The following is a 19,750-nucleotide window of genomic DNA, read 5'->3' as shown; positions in this document are numbered from 1 at the left end:
TTTGCTTCAGACGAGAGTGGCAATTTTTGTTCATTAGAATTTTATTTTTGTCTCCGCTAAATTATCTTTGCAGTGGTGCATGAACCTAGTCAGAACTTTCATTTATATGTATAGGATCATTAAATAGTCATAGCCGACATTGCCATTTCTGACTTAAAATGAGCATGTGAAGAGACTGCTGAATTTGAATGTTCAGGTGAAGCCAGCCTCCACTGCCCTCCGTTCCTGTTGCTACCTTTACCCTTTCTTTGCTGCTGCAGTTCCTTACGTTGTTGCCGCAGGATTGAGACAGTTAATGGCATTTCAGTTTTCTTGGCTACAGTCAAAGCAATCCACTTCCTCCATCAGTGTTCAGGATGCTGAGAGGGTCTGTGCCCCTCCCTCATGCTTCATGGTGTTTCCTGTTGCTGCAGGAACTTCCAGAAGCAACAATACTGAGGCTGCATAAAGAAAGTAGGAGGATGATTTAGCACGAGGAAGGGTGTGATACCACTGCTTTGTGGGAAGCGCAGAGAGAAGTGGATGCTAGCGAGAAGGATTGGTCAGGAGTAAGCTGGATACTGGTTGCTTGAATCCAAAAATGTAATCTGAATTTAAGGCCAGTTAATGCATTTTGAACTAATACAAAGGTAACTGCTTGTGGTTTATGGAGCAGGTTAAAATTTGTAACATGGCTGATTGTAACACTTTTAAAATTTCCTCCTTTTTAGAAGGAACCATCCGAAAAGGGGCAAGGACCTCTCTGACCTTATTTGATTACAAGTCATTACCAGTTCTTTTTTGTTTACTTCAAAAGACATTTTTAAAAATGCAGTTTTGTAAAATTAGGGCATTGGAGGGTGAATATTACAAAGCAAGATTCCCAGTTTTGAGAATCATTGCCAAATTGGAAGCAGCAGAAATCGGTGGTGGAGACCTCCGCAGTCAATTATCGGAATTCCTGTCGAATGAAGCTCCGCCTTGGGGACAGTGCTTTTCAAAATCTTCCATTAAAACAGCAAGTAGCAAGCCAAGGAAGCTCGGTTGAAAGTGTATCATTGACTACACTGTGGTTACAATGTGCTGTGTGTGTGAAACGCATAAGAAAATGTTTGGGCACAATATCAAGTCAACTGCTTGAAGTGCTGTAAAAGGATGAAAAAGGGCACACAATTAGATGGAAGAGAATGGCAAACATAGCAAAAAATTGATGCTGCAGTTGACAAGTGTAAAACACTGCAATTTAGTATGACATAAGTGACTACTAAGAAGTAATGTGTTTCATCTGTTAAGATGCATACTTTTGTGACTAGAATATGTTACATATTTAGGCTTGTGCAAGTTCTAGCAGCTGGTCATGGAATGTCATGGGCAGCAGGTGGAGATGGTTCCCAGTTGTATCCTGCCTAGGAGATGCTGTAGCATGCTGCGAATACAAAGCCAAAATTAAATCAACTGTGCACCGGTTCTCTGAGGAAGAAAACAGGACTTGGCACGCCACTGGAGATTATTTGTTGCAGATTTATTGCGTATGAGCTTCTGATTTCCATGAATCGACTGACAAACTGCATTGTTTCCTGCTTAGTCAGCTGTGTAACTGCTCCTGTGATGGTTGATTTGGCACTGGTGGGCTTGATGGTCTTTCTTTGAATTCTAATAGGAACTTCTATTTAAAAAAAAATATTCAAGCAATCCTCGAAATCTAATTTAAATTAATATCTGCTGCAAAGAAATATGCAGCAGATTTTCAGTCTTTGATGTGACAACTATTTTTCTGTACTTGAAATTAATAGTGACACATGTTTCTTGGATTGTGTGTGCAGAAATTATGCCAGAATCCATGTGTCTCTGATAGAGTTTGGTTGCTCAAGATAAACTGTATTAAAATCTGGGCAAATGCAGCACCGACAATTGTTGTCCATTTAAAACAATTGTTTTTAAGATGTATTTTCTTCAGCCATGTTGAATGCCTGCATTGCTTTTAGTAATTCATGTGATTGAGTCTTTACAAGGGGTACAAGACTATGTAAATAAACAGCTGGGATTGAGAGGGCATTTCTCAGAAACCGAATACAAATCAGAGAAAATTTTATGCATAGTGTTTTAGTGCAAAACCAGAGTAAGTCAGTCATAAATGAATTTCTGTATTAAATGGATGTAATGATGCTCTTATGGTGTTATGCTGCGCTTAATACTAAAACATTCCAGCAAATATCACGCTAATATTGGAGTACTAACGGAAATACAAGAGGTTCTGCAGATGTTGGAATCTATGTGTGTTGCATTAGAGTACTAACATTTGTTTATTGAGCAAAATTCTGCAAATGAACTGAGATTTGGCATGCACTTTTGTGATTATATGATGCTGTAAGCATTCTAGTTAAATAGTGAAAGTGTCCCACTTCCTTTGGCTTGGTGATTCATTCAATTTAAGCTCTCTACTATTAATACCCTGTTGAAAGAAAAAAGATAACTAATGAAAAACAAAACTTTTGTTATTAACTAATGTCAATGAAATTACTGTCCATTAATGTTGCTCTAACACCGAAAACAATTGAAGAAAGAACCTGATAACTTGTCTACTGGTATGCTTATATTAAACAGCTGCTTAAAATTGGTTCTATTCTGTCTGTACTTGTAATTCACCCCATTTACATTGCAGAGCAGAGTTCAGAATAATGCCTGTACAATTATTTAAAAACTATAATCATAATTGTAATTTCTGCTCCTGAGTCTTCCACAGTGTTGGGGAGAGGCAACACCGCTAAACTAGTGCAAAAGTTGCTTAGCTCACCTCTGGAGAGCCGGATAAAGTGGAAGCATGCAGCTCCTGACCTGGTGGCATCACTGCGATATCTGCTATATTGCGGTTACATTTAAACCAGGCTATGAAATGTCGTGGCAAGAGAATGGAGGAGAGAGAAACGGTTAGGATTGTTCCAGCAAACAGCTGCCAAAGTGGAAATAGAATCAAGAGTAACTTTGAAATTATAATAAGTACTTGAATGGGAGAAAATTGCATGGATGTGGAGCAAGGTCAGGAGGTTGGGACTTGCTGGATAGCTCTTTTAACCTGTTGCTCAGGCTGAATGGTTTCGTTCTGTGCTGTATATTTCTGAGAGTCCTTGGTTTGGGGAGTTATAAGCAACAAGTTGCATGTAATAATGGACATAATTAATAAAGACAAAGCACATTAACTGGGTATAATTTTATTAAGTCAATTTGCTTTGCCTCATCCTTGTATAATAATAAGATTTGATCTCAATAGCATTCTTCCTTCCATTATGTGAATAAAAGTACTGCTTACATATACTGCTTACTAAAGATTGTAATCTACTAAAATCAAGTAAGTTTAATTGGTATTGGTTCCACAGGCTGCTGCTTTTGGCTTAGCCACTGCCAAATCTTATGGAGTGTGTTATGCTGATGCAGCTCACTAAACTTTATAATTAGGCAAGTGACAACTAGAAATGAGAGGTGGCTTTTTTTAAATGTTTTTTTTGGTAACTGCTTTAAAGTGCTGTGTTTTAATCAGAGAAAGTGAACCATCTTACAAGTGAGAGGCATAAGCCCCAGAAAAGTGAGTCTGTATTTTTTTTTGGCATCATATAGGTAAACTTTGTCTTTGTCTTGTTGGAAGAATTCATTCCATTTTAATTATATGACTTACGATAATGTAGATTTCACATCTGAATGTAGAATTAAGTATTTATATGCATTGCCTACATGTACCTTTAGGACAACTTCCTCCTTCTGTCCCCCTACCCATCCTCCCATCACTGGAGAATGTAATTTTCATATTTTAAGGCATGCATTAAACAATATTATTGTCCATATAGCTATAATTTGAACAGAAACAAAATGTAAAACAATACCATAAAAATCCATTATATTGTCATATCTGTTTCAATATTATGACTAATCGTTATTTAAATTGTCATAAGTGAGTTAATTTTAAACAAATTAACACTTCTGTTAAAATTGCAATTGTCGAACATCATTTAAATCTGCTAAGTAGCCTTTTTACTGAAAGTGTCACAGTTAGCATAACACTGTTACAGCGTCAGTGACCTGGGTTCAATTCTGGCTGCTGTCTGTAAGGAGTGTGTACGTTCTCCCCGTGTCTGTGTGGGTTTCCCCCCATATTCCAAAGGTATACATGTTTGGAAGTTGTGGGCATGCTGTGTTGACGCCGGAAGCATGGCGACACTTGCGGACTGCCCCCAGAACACTCTATGCAAAACATGCATTTCACTGTGTGTTTCGATGTACATGTGACTAATAAAGATATCTTATTTCTTAGCTCTAGTAGAATCAGTCATTGGCAGTAATATTTTAGTGACTTCCATTAAATTTTGGGATCTCCCAACAGCAAACAGTCAGCTGCATTGTTTTGAACTTGCTAATTACCTTTGAGTCCAGAATTTGATCCATTTGTTGAGTCTCTCAATAGAGGATGTGATCTGCTTTGGCTAATAATTTGAGTATTTGCATGTTTTGGGCCAGAACTATGATCTCTCTTGATTTTCTGTCTCTTTTATTACTTTGTAACTTACAAAAATGAATTTCTCAAAATTATGTGTGGTTTCATAAGTGTCTTAAGAATTGCTGTGCAACTTCTGAAACTTCATTGCAATTTTCACCTCTTAGCAGTACAGAAACAGACTTTGTTAAAGAGCCAAATTGTGCAACAGTTCCTACAGAGCACTTGCATTCTGTGTCATAAGACAAACAACTGTTTCTCTAAATAATTAGATTGAAGAATTCATAATGAGATGTGCAAAGTCTGAACCAGAAGTCCTAAAATATTGAATTCAAAGCCTAATCAAGTCAAGAAAGTAAAATACAAAGAGGAAAGAAGGACTAAATTGAGAGAGATGAGTAAGGAATGAAAGATTTTTAAAAAATGGTTAAAATCTGATGAAACTCTCAACTTATGAAAGGTTATCCAGTGCCATGGTGCTGTTCCTCTGTGGTATTTAAAACTCTTGTGAAATGTGTGTTTATACTGGATGGATTAGCCCCAGTTTATTCTGAAGAGTTTATTGGATACATCACATGCAAGTGCAGGACTTCGTGGCATTCCATATAGTTCAATATCAAGTCTCTTGTACAAATTATTGAATGTAATACAACTTCTGTATAACAGGATATCTTGACAGCAGATTCCTCATCTCCATGCTTACCATGTGTGTGGCATAACCAGAAGTTGCTGTCCAATTTATATTTCAATACTGGCAAGTGCTGTTAGCTCAACATTTATTTCCACTTCAAAAGATGTGGAAATACTGAAATAAAAGGACTTTTTATTTAAAGTTAACAATGTTCCTGAGAATTTACTTTGCATGTTATTCATTCTGATGAGAGTGAGAGATATCTATACTGAAACTAGAGTCATAGAATCATGCAGCATTGAAATGGGCCTTTTGGCTCACTAAATCCTCACTGACTATTAAGCACCCATGTACACTAATCCCATTATTCTTTCCCTTGCCCTGATTTTCCTGCCACCCATCTGCACAGTCATCAATTAACCTACCAACCAGCATGTCTTTTGGCCTGTGGGAACACTTGGGGGAAACTCGTGCATTCACAGGGAGAATGTGCAAACTCCACCCATCAGGATCAAACCCAGGTCTCTGAAACAGTGAGGCAGCCATGTTAGCATTTCATCACTGTGCCACTCAAACACATTAAGCATCATCCAATCTATGCGGCTTCTTCTTTCATGCCTTCCTGTAAGCTTCCCAGTACACTTTTTCTGTTCTAGGACTTTCACCCCAGAGACATATCCTGAAATATCCAGGATGACCTAATTCTGTCAATGGAAGGGAAAATTTGTTAGGCTTTCATGGACTAAATTGGTAACACTGAGTTTGGCAATATGAATCTCTCTTCAAGCAAGAGAGACTGTGACAGCAGGGCTATCTCAGAAATCTGTTTCAGTTGATTGACCAGTTTGTAAGCTCTTTACTGATTGATCAAGTGATACTAGAATGTAAACTGAAAGCAAAATACAGTGGATGCTGAAAATCTGCAACAACAACAATGCTGGACATACCGAGCAGGTCAAGCAGCATCTGTGGAGAGTGAAACTGAGACTCAGTTAACATTTGGGGTCAATGACCTCTTATCAAAGCCAGTCTGTACTCTGGACTTGTTCCTATTCAAAACTGGATATCTACTTCACCAGAACTTGGGCTTGGTGTATGAGGAGTTGAATTGAATTCTCACTGCTCCACCAACCCTTTCAATCTCCTGTTCAATACTAGAATTAAATTACCTAACTAATAATATTTGTTACAAAGTTGTTTGATGGTTTAAATTTTTCTCCAGCTGTTCTGAATGCTTGGCAGTTTGGCATAGAGAGCCATTGCTAACACATGATATTAGCGTGCAATTATTTGTGTTTACTAACAGTTAGCTGGAACTGTAAATTTGTATCAGTTGGAACATTACACTGTGTTAAAGTACATGTCTGTCATCTGTTTAGGTTAAAGCTATCCAATGAGGAGATAAAACGGGCTATTTTAACAATGGATGAGCAGGAGGATTTGCCTAAGGACATGCTTGAACAGGTAATGTCATTGGTTGTTACAGGCTTCCTATATTAATGATGTGTGTGTTTGTGGTGGGGTGGGGAGGGTGCGGTTGGTAGATAAGTGGAAAATAGTACAGGTTCCACAGTAGTTTTTGGAAAGTGTCTGGCTTATAGCATATCAGCTGCAATAATATCCTAGTTTGTGTGGGCTAGTGACAAGAAATGACCTTCCCTGATGGACGTATGTGTCTCTACTTTGTGCTTTGTCAGTGAGGTCATTAAAGCCTTGTCTAGAAATTCGATTTATGTTTTTTAAATATATGGTTTAACTTACCATCTAGAATGTCTAACCCCGTCTCCTTTAAATGACATTACTTATTCTTGTCAACTGCCTTATTTAACTGGACCAGTCAAATAAGTGCTATGGTGACAGAGCAGGTCAGAAGTTGGGTATTCTGTGATGAGTGTCTTGCCTCCTGCTTCTTAAGCCCCCATTCTATTACCTACAAAGTACAAGTCAGTTGTGTAATGGAGTGCTCTCCACTTACCTCTTGCTCTTACTTGCTAAGTTTTAGTGGATATGAATAAGTTTGCAGATAACATGGAAATCAACCAGGTGATTATAGCAATGAAGCAAGCTGCAAACTGCAGGAAGGTATCAGCAGATACACAATATTGGTAAATGAAATTCAGTCTGGAGAGGTGAAATAATGCATTGGAGGAGGGCAAACCAGGTAAGGGAATGCACAATAAATGATGGGGTACTAGGGTTGAGGGAAACAGTGCGGACCTGCAAGTTCATGTCTGCAGATAACTGAAGGTAGATATGGTAGGTTAGGAGGTATACAAATACTTTATTGGCCAAGGTCTAGAACTTAAGAGTATGGAAGTCATGCTGAAATTGTACACAACGCTGGCAACTGCTGGAATACTGTGGACAGTCATGATCTCCCTATTACAAGTAATATGTGATGGCACTAGAGAGAATACAGACAAGAAGAATTTAGGTTTAGAGAAGTTATGTGGAAAGATTGGCTGGGTTGTGCTCTTTGAAAAAGGAGGCTGATTTAATCAATGCATATAAATTTTGAGGTCCAGATAGAGTGAGTATGAAGGTTTTTTATTCCCTTGGAAGAGGAAGCATAGGTGTATGATAACTGATTAAAAATTTTGGTGGGGTCAGGAATGTACTTTCTGCAAAGGTGAAGAAATGGACAGACCCATGACTATTATGTTCTAGAGCTGCCAAGTGTTGCATTTTGGAAAGAAAAGTGAGAGAGAATAGGAGTCTCAATGCCCCAATTTTTATAGGGGTTGCAAGAGTACAATGATTGGAGGTTAAGATACAATTTTTTTTGCGTGTACACTTTATTACAAGGAGAATGGGGTACAACAGTAGTAAAAGTAGTACAATGCTTTGGTGACACTGCACCTGGAGTACTGTGAACAGTTTTGGCTTTGCTCTTAACGAGGGATGTATTTGCATTGGAGGCACCTCAGATGAGATACATTCAGTTGATTCCTGAGATAAAGGGCTTGTCTTATGAGGAGTGATTAAGTAGGCTGGATCTATACTCATAAATATATTTATAGTTTGTTTTATTGTTTGATAGCTTACTTTTTAAGGAAATTATTTTTCTACTTCACTGTTCATCCATTTACAGCCCATAAATTCTCATTTGGATTGTGAATGAACTTTCCTTAGGAGAAAATAAATGTGTCCTGGGTTCTGGTTTGCTACCCTGTGTGATTGTGCCTGCCAGTCATTGCATTTGTCACTTGGCATGAAACGCTGTGTTGGACAGCAGGATATTCTTGCAAGAGGGTGTTGTAATGACTGATTGGAAAAGTGAGATGTAAGATGAGGTGTTGTTGCTAACTCCTTCTCTCCAATATTAAATTAATTTTTATCCTCCAACATGTTTTGTGCCAAGTGCCTTGTGACCAAAGTTCCTGTAATTGACCCACTCCAAAGTTTCTGTAATTAACTAAAGATCAGGAAGTGCATAATAATGGCCAAGTCTGTCACACCAGCTGGGTTTTCCTGGGAAGGAAATGCTAGGTAGTGTGTTGCATATCAGCAAGTTCATTTCAGGGAAATGCTCCATTGCATACAATAATGAAAATTGGTCAGTTTGGCGAGCGTGCATAGTTTAGAGTTTTAATTTGAACAGACAGGTTGTGCATCCATTCAGGTATTTAACCCTGAATTCCAACGGTTTTAAATGTTCCTGTTTTTTTCATCTAAAATGCATCTTGGTACCATTATTTTTCTGTAATGCTGCTTTATTTTTAAAGTGAACAGCAATGACTAAAATATATTGAAAGCAACTATACTGAAACTTTGACAATACTGAGATTAAAACTAAGCTGAAAGCCAGTACCATTTTCTAAAATTAAAAGATCAAGAAAGCCTTGTAGTGAAGTTACTGGAAAAACCCAGAAAGAATCTGGAGTTAATATTCTGTTTACGTTGGAGAAAGAACGATTTTTGTGTTTGTCTTTGCTTTTTTTTCTTGTATTGTTGTTTTGTTCAAGCTAATGTCTGCAGTGAGCACCATCATCAAATCATGTAGTTTGAAATGTGTTAGAAGTTTATTTAGATGTTCATGAATAGTCACTTGAATATTGTTTACATGTTTGGCAGCAGGTTAGTAATAAAAAAACTTTATAGTAAATTTATTTTTTATCTTAAACACTGGACTTTTCTCATGAATTTTCATGTTTTGCAATTCTTTTTGTATCTTATGAATTACATGTGGCTTACAATTTGAAAGTCCAGACAGCTTTTCTGTTCAGGCTTAGGGTGACAGAAGCTGGCTCGTTATTTTATAGGAATCTCCTTGCACCTTAATCACTTCTTTCATCAATTTGGCTTCATGCTGCCACATCTGACTGCCATTAGTGAACAGAGTAGACACAGCTGGTTACAGTTTAAAATGTGAACAGAATAAAAGAGTTCTTCTTTCAAGATTGCATGATTGGGAGCTTTGTAATGTAGTCCAGATCAAGGGTGCTTGTTCCTTAAGATGAAGGGAAGACGTTCAAAAGCACAAGTTACTACTGACTGTTGCTAGTTACCTCAGCCAAGATGTCCAAGTCCTGAGGAAAAAGACAGCTTTGCAACGACTTCAGGTAGAAAGTTCTCTTGTTAAAATGTACATGTGACACTTGAAACCTATTGATGCCTTAGACCATCAGGTTCTTAAATCCAGGATAAATTATTGAAGTGTCCATTGAAAAATAACAAGTGGAAAGGGCCTGACTTTGAGGGAGAATGACTTTTGAAATAATACCTTTATTGGATTTTGTCAATTTACACAGATTTTTAAATTGGTGCTTCTTTATATACATTTTCAGTTAAATAGAATCCATGATGCTCAGACAATTAGCCTAACACCAACCTATTTAAATGCTGAGATTAGCAGAATACATAAATGTAGATGTAAGCAAGTATTATGCCGTACTTGGTTGTTGTTAGAACCTCAGCTGATTCATTGGAAATGAGCAAACTTCATCCAAAAAAAACTCTTCACAGCACAACTTGAAGAATTTGGTAAGGTTTGGTTTGATAGATACTGAAATGAATTTAGGCATTGAATAACCTGGAGTATATGACCATGAAAAGCTTCATAGCTGAGCCTGACTTTATTCTCACCATTATCTATATACAGGTCCTTCTGAGGTTACGGGAGGGTTCCGACCCTGTGAACTGTTCGTAACCTGGACAGTTCGCAAGTCAGAATTGCGAGTACAAGCTGAATTCCCACGCGGCACAAGATGCCTGCAGCCCCCCGGCAGTCAGCAAATCCACACCGCCGGTCTCCCAAACACTCGTATGTACGTACGAGCTTTATGGAAGTCGGGCATTTGTAAGCTGGGGAGGACCTGTACCAGGAATGATTGCAAAGTGTTTAGAAACCCATGAAGTATTATTCTTGTTACAGTTCTTTCTCACATGGTTGCATATATGAGCTGAGAATTCTGTGGCAATCCAATTAACATTTCAACTGAGAATAGCTGAGAGAGTTCTGGGGGAGAAAGCTGGCATTTTTGCTCTGTGAGACTTCAAATTCTTAACATGGTTCAAGTGGGAATTTGATCTTCAACAAAGAATTGAGCAGAAAAAGTGTTAACATCTCTAGACGAGAGAGAGGAGCATAATCAGGCCATTCAGCCCATCAAATTTGCTCCGCCATTCAATCCTGGCTGATTTTCTTTTCAAGCCCATTCTCCTGCCTTCTCCCTGTAACCCTTAACCCTCTTACTAATCAAGAACCTATCAATCTCTACCTTAAGCACACCCAGTGATTTGGCCTCCACAGCCCACTACGGCAATGATTTCCGCAGACCAACTTCTGGTTGAAGAAATTCCTCCTCATCTCAGTTTTAAAGGGACATCCCTTTATGTTGAGGCTGTGCCCTTGGATCCTAGTCTCTCCTACTAATGGAAACATTGTCTCCACATTCACTCTATTTAGACCTTTCAGTGTCTGGTAGCTTTCAATGAGATCTCCCCTCATTCTGAACTCGATCGTGTATAGGCCCAGAGACGTCAAACACTCCTGATATGTTAAACCTTTCATTCCTGGCATCGTTCTTGTGAATCTCCTATGGACCTTCTCCAGGGTTAGCACGTCCTTCCTTAGATATGGGGCCCAAAAATCTCTCGTTCACAACCAATCCTACAACAGGCCAGCTTGACTCCTGTTGCATATTGCCAAAAAACCTGAACAGGGTCATTGCAAAGAAAACAATATGGCCTCAACCTTTTAGGGCACCATAAAAAGCAAGATAGATTAGCACTTTGCCTGAGCCCTGCACATATTTGAGTTTAGCCCACCATCCCCAACACATTCTGTCCAGATTAATTATTCTTAAAATTCCCTGTAGTTATTGGAGAGGAGGTTAGAATTTTTATTGAGATGAAGGAAAGTTTAATAAATTAACCTTGTATAACCTTGCACCCCAGTCAGTTGCAAGATTTCAAAAATGAAAGTGTCTGAAAAGCATGTCAGCACAGTGAATTACACCATGCAGTAGATAATCAATATTACAGTTTTGGAATGGTTCCAGAAAGGGCTTGGGCCCCACGTAGAGATGGAAAATGAAAGGGCTAATTACTTGTTTATTGGTCATTCACGCACAGCTTTGTACATACACTATGTTGCTGGAATGGTCTACCTACTTATTCAGCTTCTTGTTTTGATCAGAAATGTATTCAATTTGGAAATAAAAACAAAACCTCACTTACAATAACTGACTTGCGCACTTTCCAGGTTAGTTGCATGAGTACTAATAGGTTAACAGATAAATTGTGTTATATGTTCTACAGAAATAATGCCTGATTTTCCTTTCAGCTGCTGAAATTTGTTCCTGAAAAGAGTGATATTGATATACTGGAAGAGCACAAACATGAAATAGAACGTATGGCCAAAGCAGACAGGTTCCTGTACGAAATGAGCAGGTAAGTTCATCAAAACACTGAGAGCACCCCTGAGCAAAACATTTTGGCGTCGCAGCCCTTTTGTGTTACACATGTTGTACCACATGCTATCAAGGCACATGTTTTTGTTTGGAAATTCCTTGGGTAGGGTGTTTCCATCAGGATTGAATTATGCAAAAAGGGAAGTGAACTGGCAGGCAGTTTCATGGAACCTGTTGACTTGTTTTGGAGATGTGCCAGCTGAAAAAACTGACCAAAGACTTGATGTGTTAAAACAATTGTTTTCTTTATACAAACCAAAACTTCCTTAAACATTTTAAATACACAAAGGATTTTTTCATCCTCATTTTGGCTTTTGATATCAAATTATAATTTCAGACATGCATGATTTTCCATACTTGGAATCTCAACAACTTGAACATTTTTATTGACTGTAAGACTTTTTGATGGGTTTCTGTGTCATAACTTGATCTATGCTTTGAATACCACCAGTGGTTTAAAAACAGTTAACAAATGGGTTTAATTAATCCAAGATAATTGCAGTGGTGATGTGAAACGTCAGTAGGTTTGCAGTAAGGGCAGTAACAGATCAACCACTTTATACACCCTGTCCCAATTTTCCTTTCCATTCAGGTCAACAGAAGGGGAAACTGTGCAGAGTACATTATGGGTGGGGTGGATGGTCGACGTACCTTCTGCCCACATGTTTAATTTCATCCACAAAATCTCAAGTAACTGAAAAATAATAAGTTGTTTTAGAAATTATTTGCAGAGATGAAGCTATGTTGAGGTCCAAGATGTCAAAATGTCATCATTGGAAAGGAAATGCACAACTATATTGGAATGATTCAAATTGAATGCTTAAATGTACTAGGAATTTTATTTTAACAAAATTGCAGACAAGTGCTGTGGATTCAAGTTTACACAGTGTGACTTTATTTTTATTAGAATTCCTCACTATCAGCAGAGACTACAGTCCCTGTATTTCAAGAAGAAATTTGCCGAAAGAGTGGCAGAAGTTAAACCTAAAGTTGAAGGTACAACTTTTCTCATCAGACTTTTAGCCCTGATCGTATTCATAACGTCTGCTTCAATTGAAAGCAGTTGGCCACTTTAGTGTTGCATGTGACTTCTATTCTGCCATTTTACGCTTTGTTTAGCTGTATGCTATTAACATATTACACCCCAATAGATTGATAGTATAGCCTTTTTTTTCATTTGCAGTGGCTAAAATTAAAGTCAGTCCCATTCAGGTACTAATTGTTCAACCACTACCTTGAATGTTTTTCATTAGTGTGTGTAAAATACAGGTCACGGATCAATGTTCAATTGTGATTTTAACCATAAACTCTACCTTGCCTGATTTAAAGTCTGGATACGTTATTTCTACTTATCTCCTACTTAAGAAATATTGGCGAAGTGTTATCCAGCACAAAAATACATTTTCTACTTATGTGACACGGGTATATTTTTATAGTGTAGTTTTAAAGCAAGTTACAAGACAGGTAGTCAAATTTGAATAAAGTTATCTGAGCTGATTTTATTCAAAGGTTTTGACATGCATAGAGTGTCTAGAATGCTTAAATACTCACAAATGAATTTTTTATTTGAAATGTATTAAAGAAAATGGAACAGAATAGATCATATTCATTGTTTATTATGAAGCCTGTTGAATGGATTAAAAAAGGTAGCTGGGAAAGATTGCTCCATCATTTTGCAAAATTACTTTGCTGAAATTTTTAATGGGAAGAACCTACATAAAATTTCCATTTTTATGTTGGAAAACTACTAAGAGTAAAACATTGCACTGCTTTATTTATTTGAAGAGGCGTTAAACAACCTGACACCAGGATCTGGTTTCAGTTTTGTTTTGTTCTTTAAGTTGCCAAGCTCTTAATTCATTTTAATGCATGGTACCTCAGCTAAGATTTTGTGTATCTGAGCTAGTTTCCCCAATGTGATTTGTTCTTCATCTTCCAGCTATTCGTTTGAGCTCCAAGGAGGTTTTGCAAAGCAAAAATCTGAAGCAGCTGTTGGAGGTGGTTTTAGCTTTTGGCAATTACATGAACAAGGGACAAAGAGGCAATGCTTATGGTTTCAAACTCTCTAGTCTGAACAAGATTGCAGACACCAAGTCTAGTATTGAGAAGTAAGACATTGTCAACCTTGTGTTTTTGAAATAAAATTTTGTTGCTACTTTGTCAATTTTAAGGCTAGGTTTGCTCCCTCTCCCCCTAACTAAATTGCAATCAAAGATTTTTCTTATGCTTATTGACTGTAGAGACTACAATGGAAACTGAAGAAGAATGTAGCAGTGGCTAATCTTTATTTTCAAAACTTGGAGCAGGGGTGTCCACATGAGTCTCAGAAATCAGTAAAATAGCCTCTCTTAGCCTTGTGAATATTGTGGAAATATACCTTTAATATGTGAAGTAACATTTTTGTGAAAACATTTATCTTGGGAATTGGAGTTGGTTTTCAGTCACTGTTCTACCACTCTGTTAGATTATGGCTGATCTGTTCTTTGTTTACCTGCCTTTGCCTCATAATGATTCTCTTGCCTAATAACAATCTATTGATCTCAGCCTTGAAAAATGCATTAGACCCAACCTAGCCACCCCGTAGAGGCAGGAGTTCAGTTATTGACTACTGTGTGGGAGAATAAAATGTTTGTAGATTTTATTCCTACAAGGCTTGGCTCCTTTTCTTTTAAAAATAAAATTAACCCCACCCCTTGTTTTGAACTCAACCAAAACATATAAATTTTGTATTGATCCTATCACTTTAAATATCTCAATTAGATCATAAGACAATCTAAAACTCAAAATACAAACCAAGATTATGCAACAACCTCAAAATACACTCTTTAAGCACTGGTACGATTCTGGGAAGTCTCTTGTACCCACTACAAGGCAATAAATAGATTTCTTTATTAGTCATATGTACATCAAAACACACAGTGAAATAGATCTTTTGCGTAGAGTGTTCTGGGGGCAGCCCGCAAGTGTCGCCACACTTGCGGCGCCGACATATCACGCCCACAACTTCCTAACCCATACGTCTTTGGAATGTGGGAGGAAACCGGAACACCCGGAGGACACCCACGCAGACACGGGGAGAACGTACAAACTCCTTACAGACAGTGGCCAGAATTGAACCTGGGTCGCTGGCGCTGTAATAATGTTACGCTAACCTTATTTGTCCTTAACATCAGTGTCCAAAACAATCCAAATGGAGTCTGACTAAGGTTTCAAAACATATTTCATCACTGTTGAATTTTTCTACTTGTGCATGAGCTTTTGATGATGTTTATTTCTGGACATCATTTCATCCGTTAACTTATCTATGCCTTTTATAACTCCTGCTTTTAAATTGTTATGAAAAGTTGCACCTCTGTGTTTCCTAATGCAGATTTATTAGTCCATGCCCAAAACTTCAACAGACGTATACTAATTTCACTGAAATAAGTTGTATGCTTATCTTATTCTCTCCCTAACCCTTTCCAAAAAACATCCCAAAAACTCTGTCTTCATCTGCTTACTCACCAGATACATATTGTATCTTTGGCATGGTTGGAGGGAAATTTTAAATAAAGTTAAATTTTGAACACTCGGACAATAGGAACTGATCACGGGAAGGAGTGTGGTTGTGTTTACTGTTTGTTTTACATCTTCAGTGCTGATTGGGTAAGAGTTAGGCAAATATATTGCCCATTTTGACTCCATAGATGAAAACAGAAAAGGCTGGAAACACTCAGCAGATCAGGCAGCTTCAGGTTGAAGACCCTTTGTCAGAACTGTATTATTTCACTTTGCACTGTAGATTTTTATTGCTTGTACTTTTGACTAAAAACAATTAATACTTTAATTTTTGTTCAAGGAATATTACTCTTTTGCACTATTTGATTACAATTTTGGAGAAGAAATATCCAAAAGTGGTGAACATCCATGATGATTTACAGAGTGTTCCTGAGGCAGCCAAAGTAAAGTAAGTTTTCAATACTTGGCAAGTACTCGGTGTAAAGACAGCCTTGCTTAATATTTCTTTGCGAGATTATATAATTAACCAAACTCAATGAAGATTGCACCATTTCTTTCTGTTTCTTTGTCTCATGGTGCAAGAGTGAATTATACAGTAGGTGCTGAGTGGGATTCTGCAATTCTCTTCACTGTTAACCCTTAACATAATAGGCTGTTAATGGAGTTATAATTGGTGTGGTGAAGGTACCCCTCACACTGTGGTTGGGTAGCTAATTTTGCCCTAGCTACAATAAAGGAATGATGAAAAATATCCACATTAAGATCATAAGTGACTTAGAAGTGAAGGCTTTTTTTGTGCACCCGCTACCCTTGTCATTCTGGATGAACTGATTTGGGAGGTGCTGGCGAGGAAACTTAATGACTTGCTGCATTGTAGCCTGTGGATGGTGCACACTTTATCTATACTGCACTAGTTGTAGAGACACTAAATGCTTATTTTAGTGGATGATCAATTCATCAAGCGGACAGCTATATCCTGGATGGTGTCAACCTTTTGAGAGTTGGTGCAGACCAGGCATTGACATGTGACATTGACCTTAAATAAAAAGGGATTTATTACACGAGAGTCCCCAAGAGCTCTGAAAACACAGGTGGGGAAGAGTGGAGTTGTTATGGGGTGAAGAATGTGTGCGTCTTGGATCATTTATCTTTCCCTAACTTCATAAAGGCTGAAATAAATTTCATCTCAAATCACTGACTTGAAGCATTAGGAGTTCTTAACTATTTCAGAGCCAATATCCACTCATTTGCAGACTGGTTGATCATCTTGGTATTGACCAGCTAGTTAAAAATAATCATTTTAGGAAATAGATCTTAAAATTACAAGTTAACCATACATTTTTTTGACACGGTGCTGATAAAGAAGTTGTCTTCCTCACCCTGATGTTTCAGAATGTTGACAAAAGGCTTGAAGAAGTGGGATTATTTAAAAAAAAGAGTTTAAAATTCAATTTGGTATTCACAATTGAAAAGTTATTCTCTTTATTGTGTGCCTTTGACAGTGACATGTGGTGTGGTTTTGTTTTGCAGTTTGATTGAGTTGGAAAAGGAATTCAGTAGCCTGAGAAGTGGTCTGAAGGCTGTGGAGTGTGTAAGTATTCCCAGTACCATGTTTCTTTGTTAGATTGTTTTCTTTATTATTATATATTTAAAGGAAGCCAGGGTGGGAAGTCTTAACATTCATTAGTATTAACCCATTTCCCTTCACATTAGACGTGCTTCCTTCCTCCACTGCAAGTGCCCTTTCCTTTCCATATTGTGCACTTGAACTTACACTGGATCAGCCTGATTTTTCTGTTAGATATATCTTTCTAATAAGACTTTTAAAGTTAGTCCAGTTTTTGTATATTTGTACAAGCCATTTCTCGAACAGTGCAATGCTGTGCTAACACCTGAAGCCGACCAACATTATATGAGATCAGCATTTCACTTACAGGAAACATATTAACCGCCTTCAATTTGCTAGAGACTTTGTTTTCATTTAGCTTTTCTGTATAATTCTATTGTTACAGGCATTTAAAAAGAGGGAAATAAGGCACACAATGACAACTCTTCAGTATGTTTTAATACAGGGTTATCTTTGTCTCAGCTATGAAGTACCTTGTAGAATATTTTGAATTGTAATCCAAAAACAAGTTGAAAATCTATTTCTGAAAAATAAGTTACATTACAGTTGGTTAATTAATTGAGATCTTTATGTTCAGAGAGACACACAAAAACTTAGGAACCTGTACTTAGCACTTTCTTGGTTCCCATTCATTGCTTGGATTTGGAATGCAATCAGCGGTATTTTAAAACAAAAGAAGTATTATTCAATTTATTGAAGTGAGCACAATGTTAATTGTACTGACATATAGGACTACGTGCCCATACAATTGTAGTGAGTGCAGAATATTGAAAAAGGATTGCTTTTGAAAGAGCTGTGACGGGATCATGAACTCCTTCCGTTTGTTTGGCATCTTTTGCACTTTGAAAACTGGGAGGAAAGCACAAAGGAACTCAGGAAGGGGAAACATCTTGTGCTGCTACTACTCAGCTTTTAAAAGTAGTTACATACCATTCTCACTGTTTTTGTAAAGCTGCTGTATTTGTAAGGTGATGATTTCAGCAGCAGCTGTGGGCCAGGGTGGTGAGGTCACACAGGAAAGAAACGTGAAAATCTTAGAGAATACAAGTTGGAATGCTCTCTCGCTCTGCCCCCCTCTCTCTCGCTCTGCACCCCCCCCCCCACCCCCGTCTCTCTCTTCCTACCCCCACCCCCCAAAATAAGATAATGGCTGATCTGGTCGTGGACTTAGATCCATCTACCTGCCTTTTCCCCATAACCCTTAATTCCCCTACTATGCAAACATCTATCTAATTGTGTCTTTAAATATCTTTAATGAGGTAGCCTCCACTGCTTGCCTTGGCAGACAATTCCACAGATTCGCTACTCTCTCTGGGAAAAGCAGTTTCTCCTCATTTCTGTCCTAAACTTATTCCCTCGAATCTTGAGGCTATGTCCCCTAGTTCTAGTCTCACCTACCAGTGGAAACAACCTTCTTGCCTCTATCTTATCTATCCCTTTCATAATTTTGTGTATTTCTATAAGATCCCCTGTCATTCTTCTGAATTCCAGCAAGTACAGCCCCAGGCGACTCAATCTCTCCTCATAAGCTATCCCCCTCATCTCTGGAATCAACTTGGTGAACCTCCAAAGCCAGTATATTTTTCCTCCAGTCAAGACACCAGAACTGCATGCAGTACTCCAGGTGCGGCCTCACCAGTACCCTGTACAGTTGCAGCATGAGCTCCCTGCTCTTAAATTCAATCCCTCTAGCAATGAAGGCCAACGTTCCATTCACCGCCTTGATAACCTGTTGCACCTGCAAACCAACCTTCTGCGATTCACACACATGCACTCCCAAGTCCATCTGCACAACAGCATGCTGCAATCTTTCACCATTTATATAATCTGATCTTCTATTTTTTCCTTCCAAAGTGGATGACCTCACATTTACCAACATTGTACTCCATCTGTCAGACCCTTGCCCACTCACTTAACCTATCTATATCTCTCTGCAGCCTCTCTGCATCCTCTGCACAATTTGCTTTTCCACTCAGTTTAGTATCATCAGCAAACTTAGATACACTACACTCGGTCCCCTCTTCCAAATCGTTAATGTATATCATGAACAGTTGTGGTCCTAGCACCGACCCCTGCGGCACCCCGCTCTCCACTGCCAACCAGAGAAACACCCATTTATTCCAACTCTCTGCCTTCTATTAGTTAACCAATCCTCTATCCATGCTAATACATTACCTCCAACTCCATGCATCCTTGTCTTTCTGCCCCCTTATGCCCCCCTTGGTATCAATATTGAATGAGTTTTAATCACTTGCATAAAATAAGGCCGGGGTTTAGCTGCTTCAAAAAGGACAGGGACGGAGGTAAAAGAGGTGGGGGAGTGGCTTTGCTGATCAGGGACAGTGTCACAACTGTAGAAAGGGAGGATGTCCTGGAGGGATCGTCCACTGAGTCAGAAACAGGAAGGGAGCAATCACTCACTCTATTGGGAGTATTCTATAGACCCCCCCAATAGCAGCAGAGACTCTGAGGAGCAGATCGGGAGGCAGATTTCAGGGAGGTGCAAAAATAACAGGGTTGTTGTCATGGGTGATTTCAACTTCCCTAATATTGATTAGCACCTCCTTAGTGTAAAGGGAATAGATAGGACAGAGTTTGTTCGGTGTGTACAGGAAGGA

At 38.3% G+C, this 19,750-nt stretch overlaps 1 protein-coding gene across 5 annotated transcripts in view; it reads left to right on the top strand.

Annotated features, from left to right (window-relative positions):
- daam1a (dishevelled associated activator of morphogenesis 1a) overlaps nucleotides 1-19,750 on the top strand; it is a 130,125-nt gene that overhangs the window by 100,896 nt on the left and 9,479 nt on the right. For all 5 annotated transcript variants that reach the window (XM_052022583.1, XM_052022584.1, XM_052022561.1 and 2 more), the window contains 6 exons: nucleotides 6,473-6,557; nucleotides 11,881-11,987; nucleotides 12,915-13,003; nucleotides 13,947-14,115; nucleotides 15,846-15,953; nucleotides 17,036-17,096. In XM_052022583.1, the coding sequence (XP_051878543.1) occupies nucleotides 6,473-6,557; nucleotides 11,881-11,987; nucleotides 12,915-13,003; nucleotides 13,947-14,115; nucleotides 15,846-15,953; nucleotides 17,036-17,096 (619 nt within the window). The remainder of the gene's footprint in view (nucleotides 1-6,472; nucleotides 6,558-11,880; nucleotides 11,988-12,914; nucleotides 13,004-13,946; nucleotides 14,116-15,845; nucleotides 15,954-17,035; nucleotides 17,097-19,750) is intronic.

Source organism: Pristis pectinata, chromosome 1, assembly GCF_009764475.1.
Source record: "Pristis pectinata isolate sPriPec2 chromosome 1, sPriPec2.1.pri, whole genome shotgun sequence".
Lineage (NCBI taxonomy): Eukaryota > Metazoa > Chordata > Chondrichthyes > Rhinopristiformes > Pristidae > Pristis > Pristis pectinata.
This window is presented reverse-complemented; position numbering and strand designations above follow the sequence as displayed.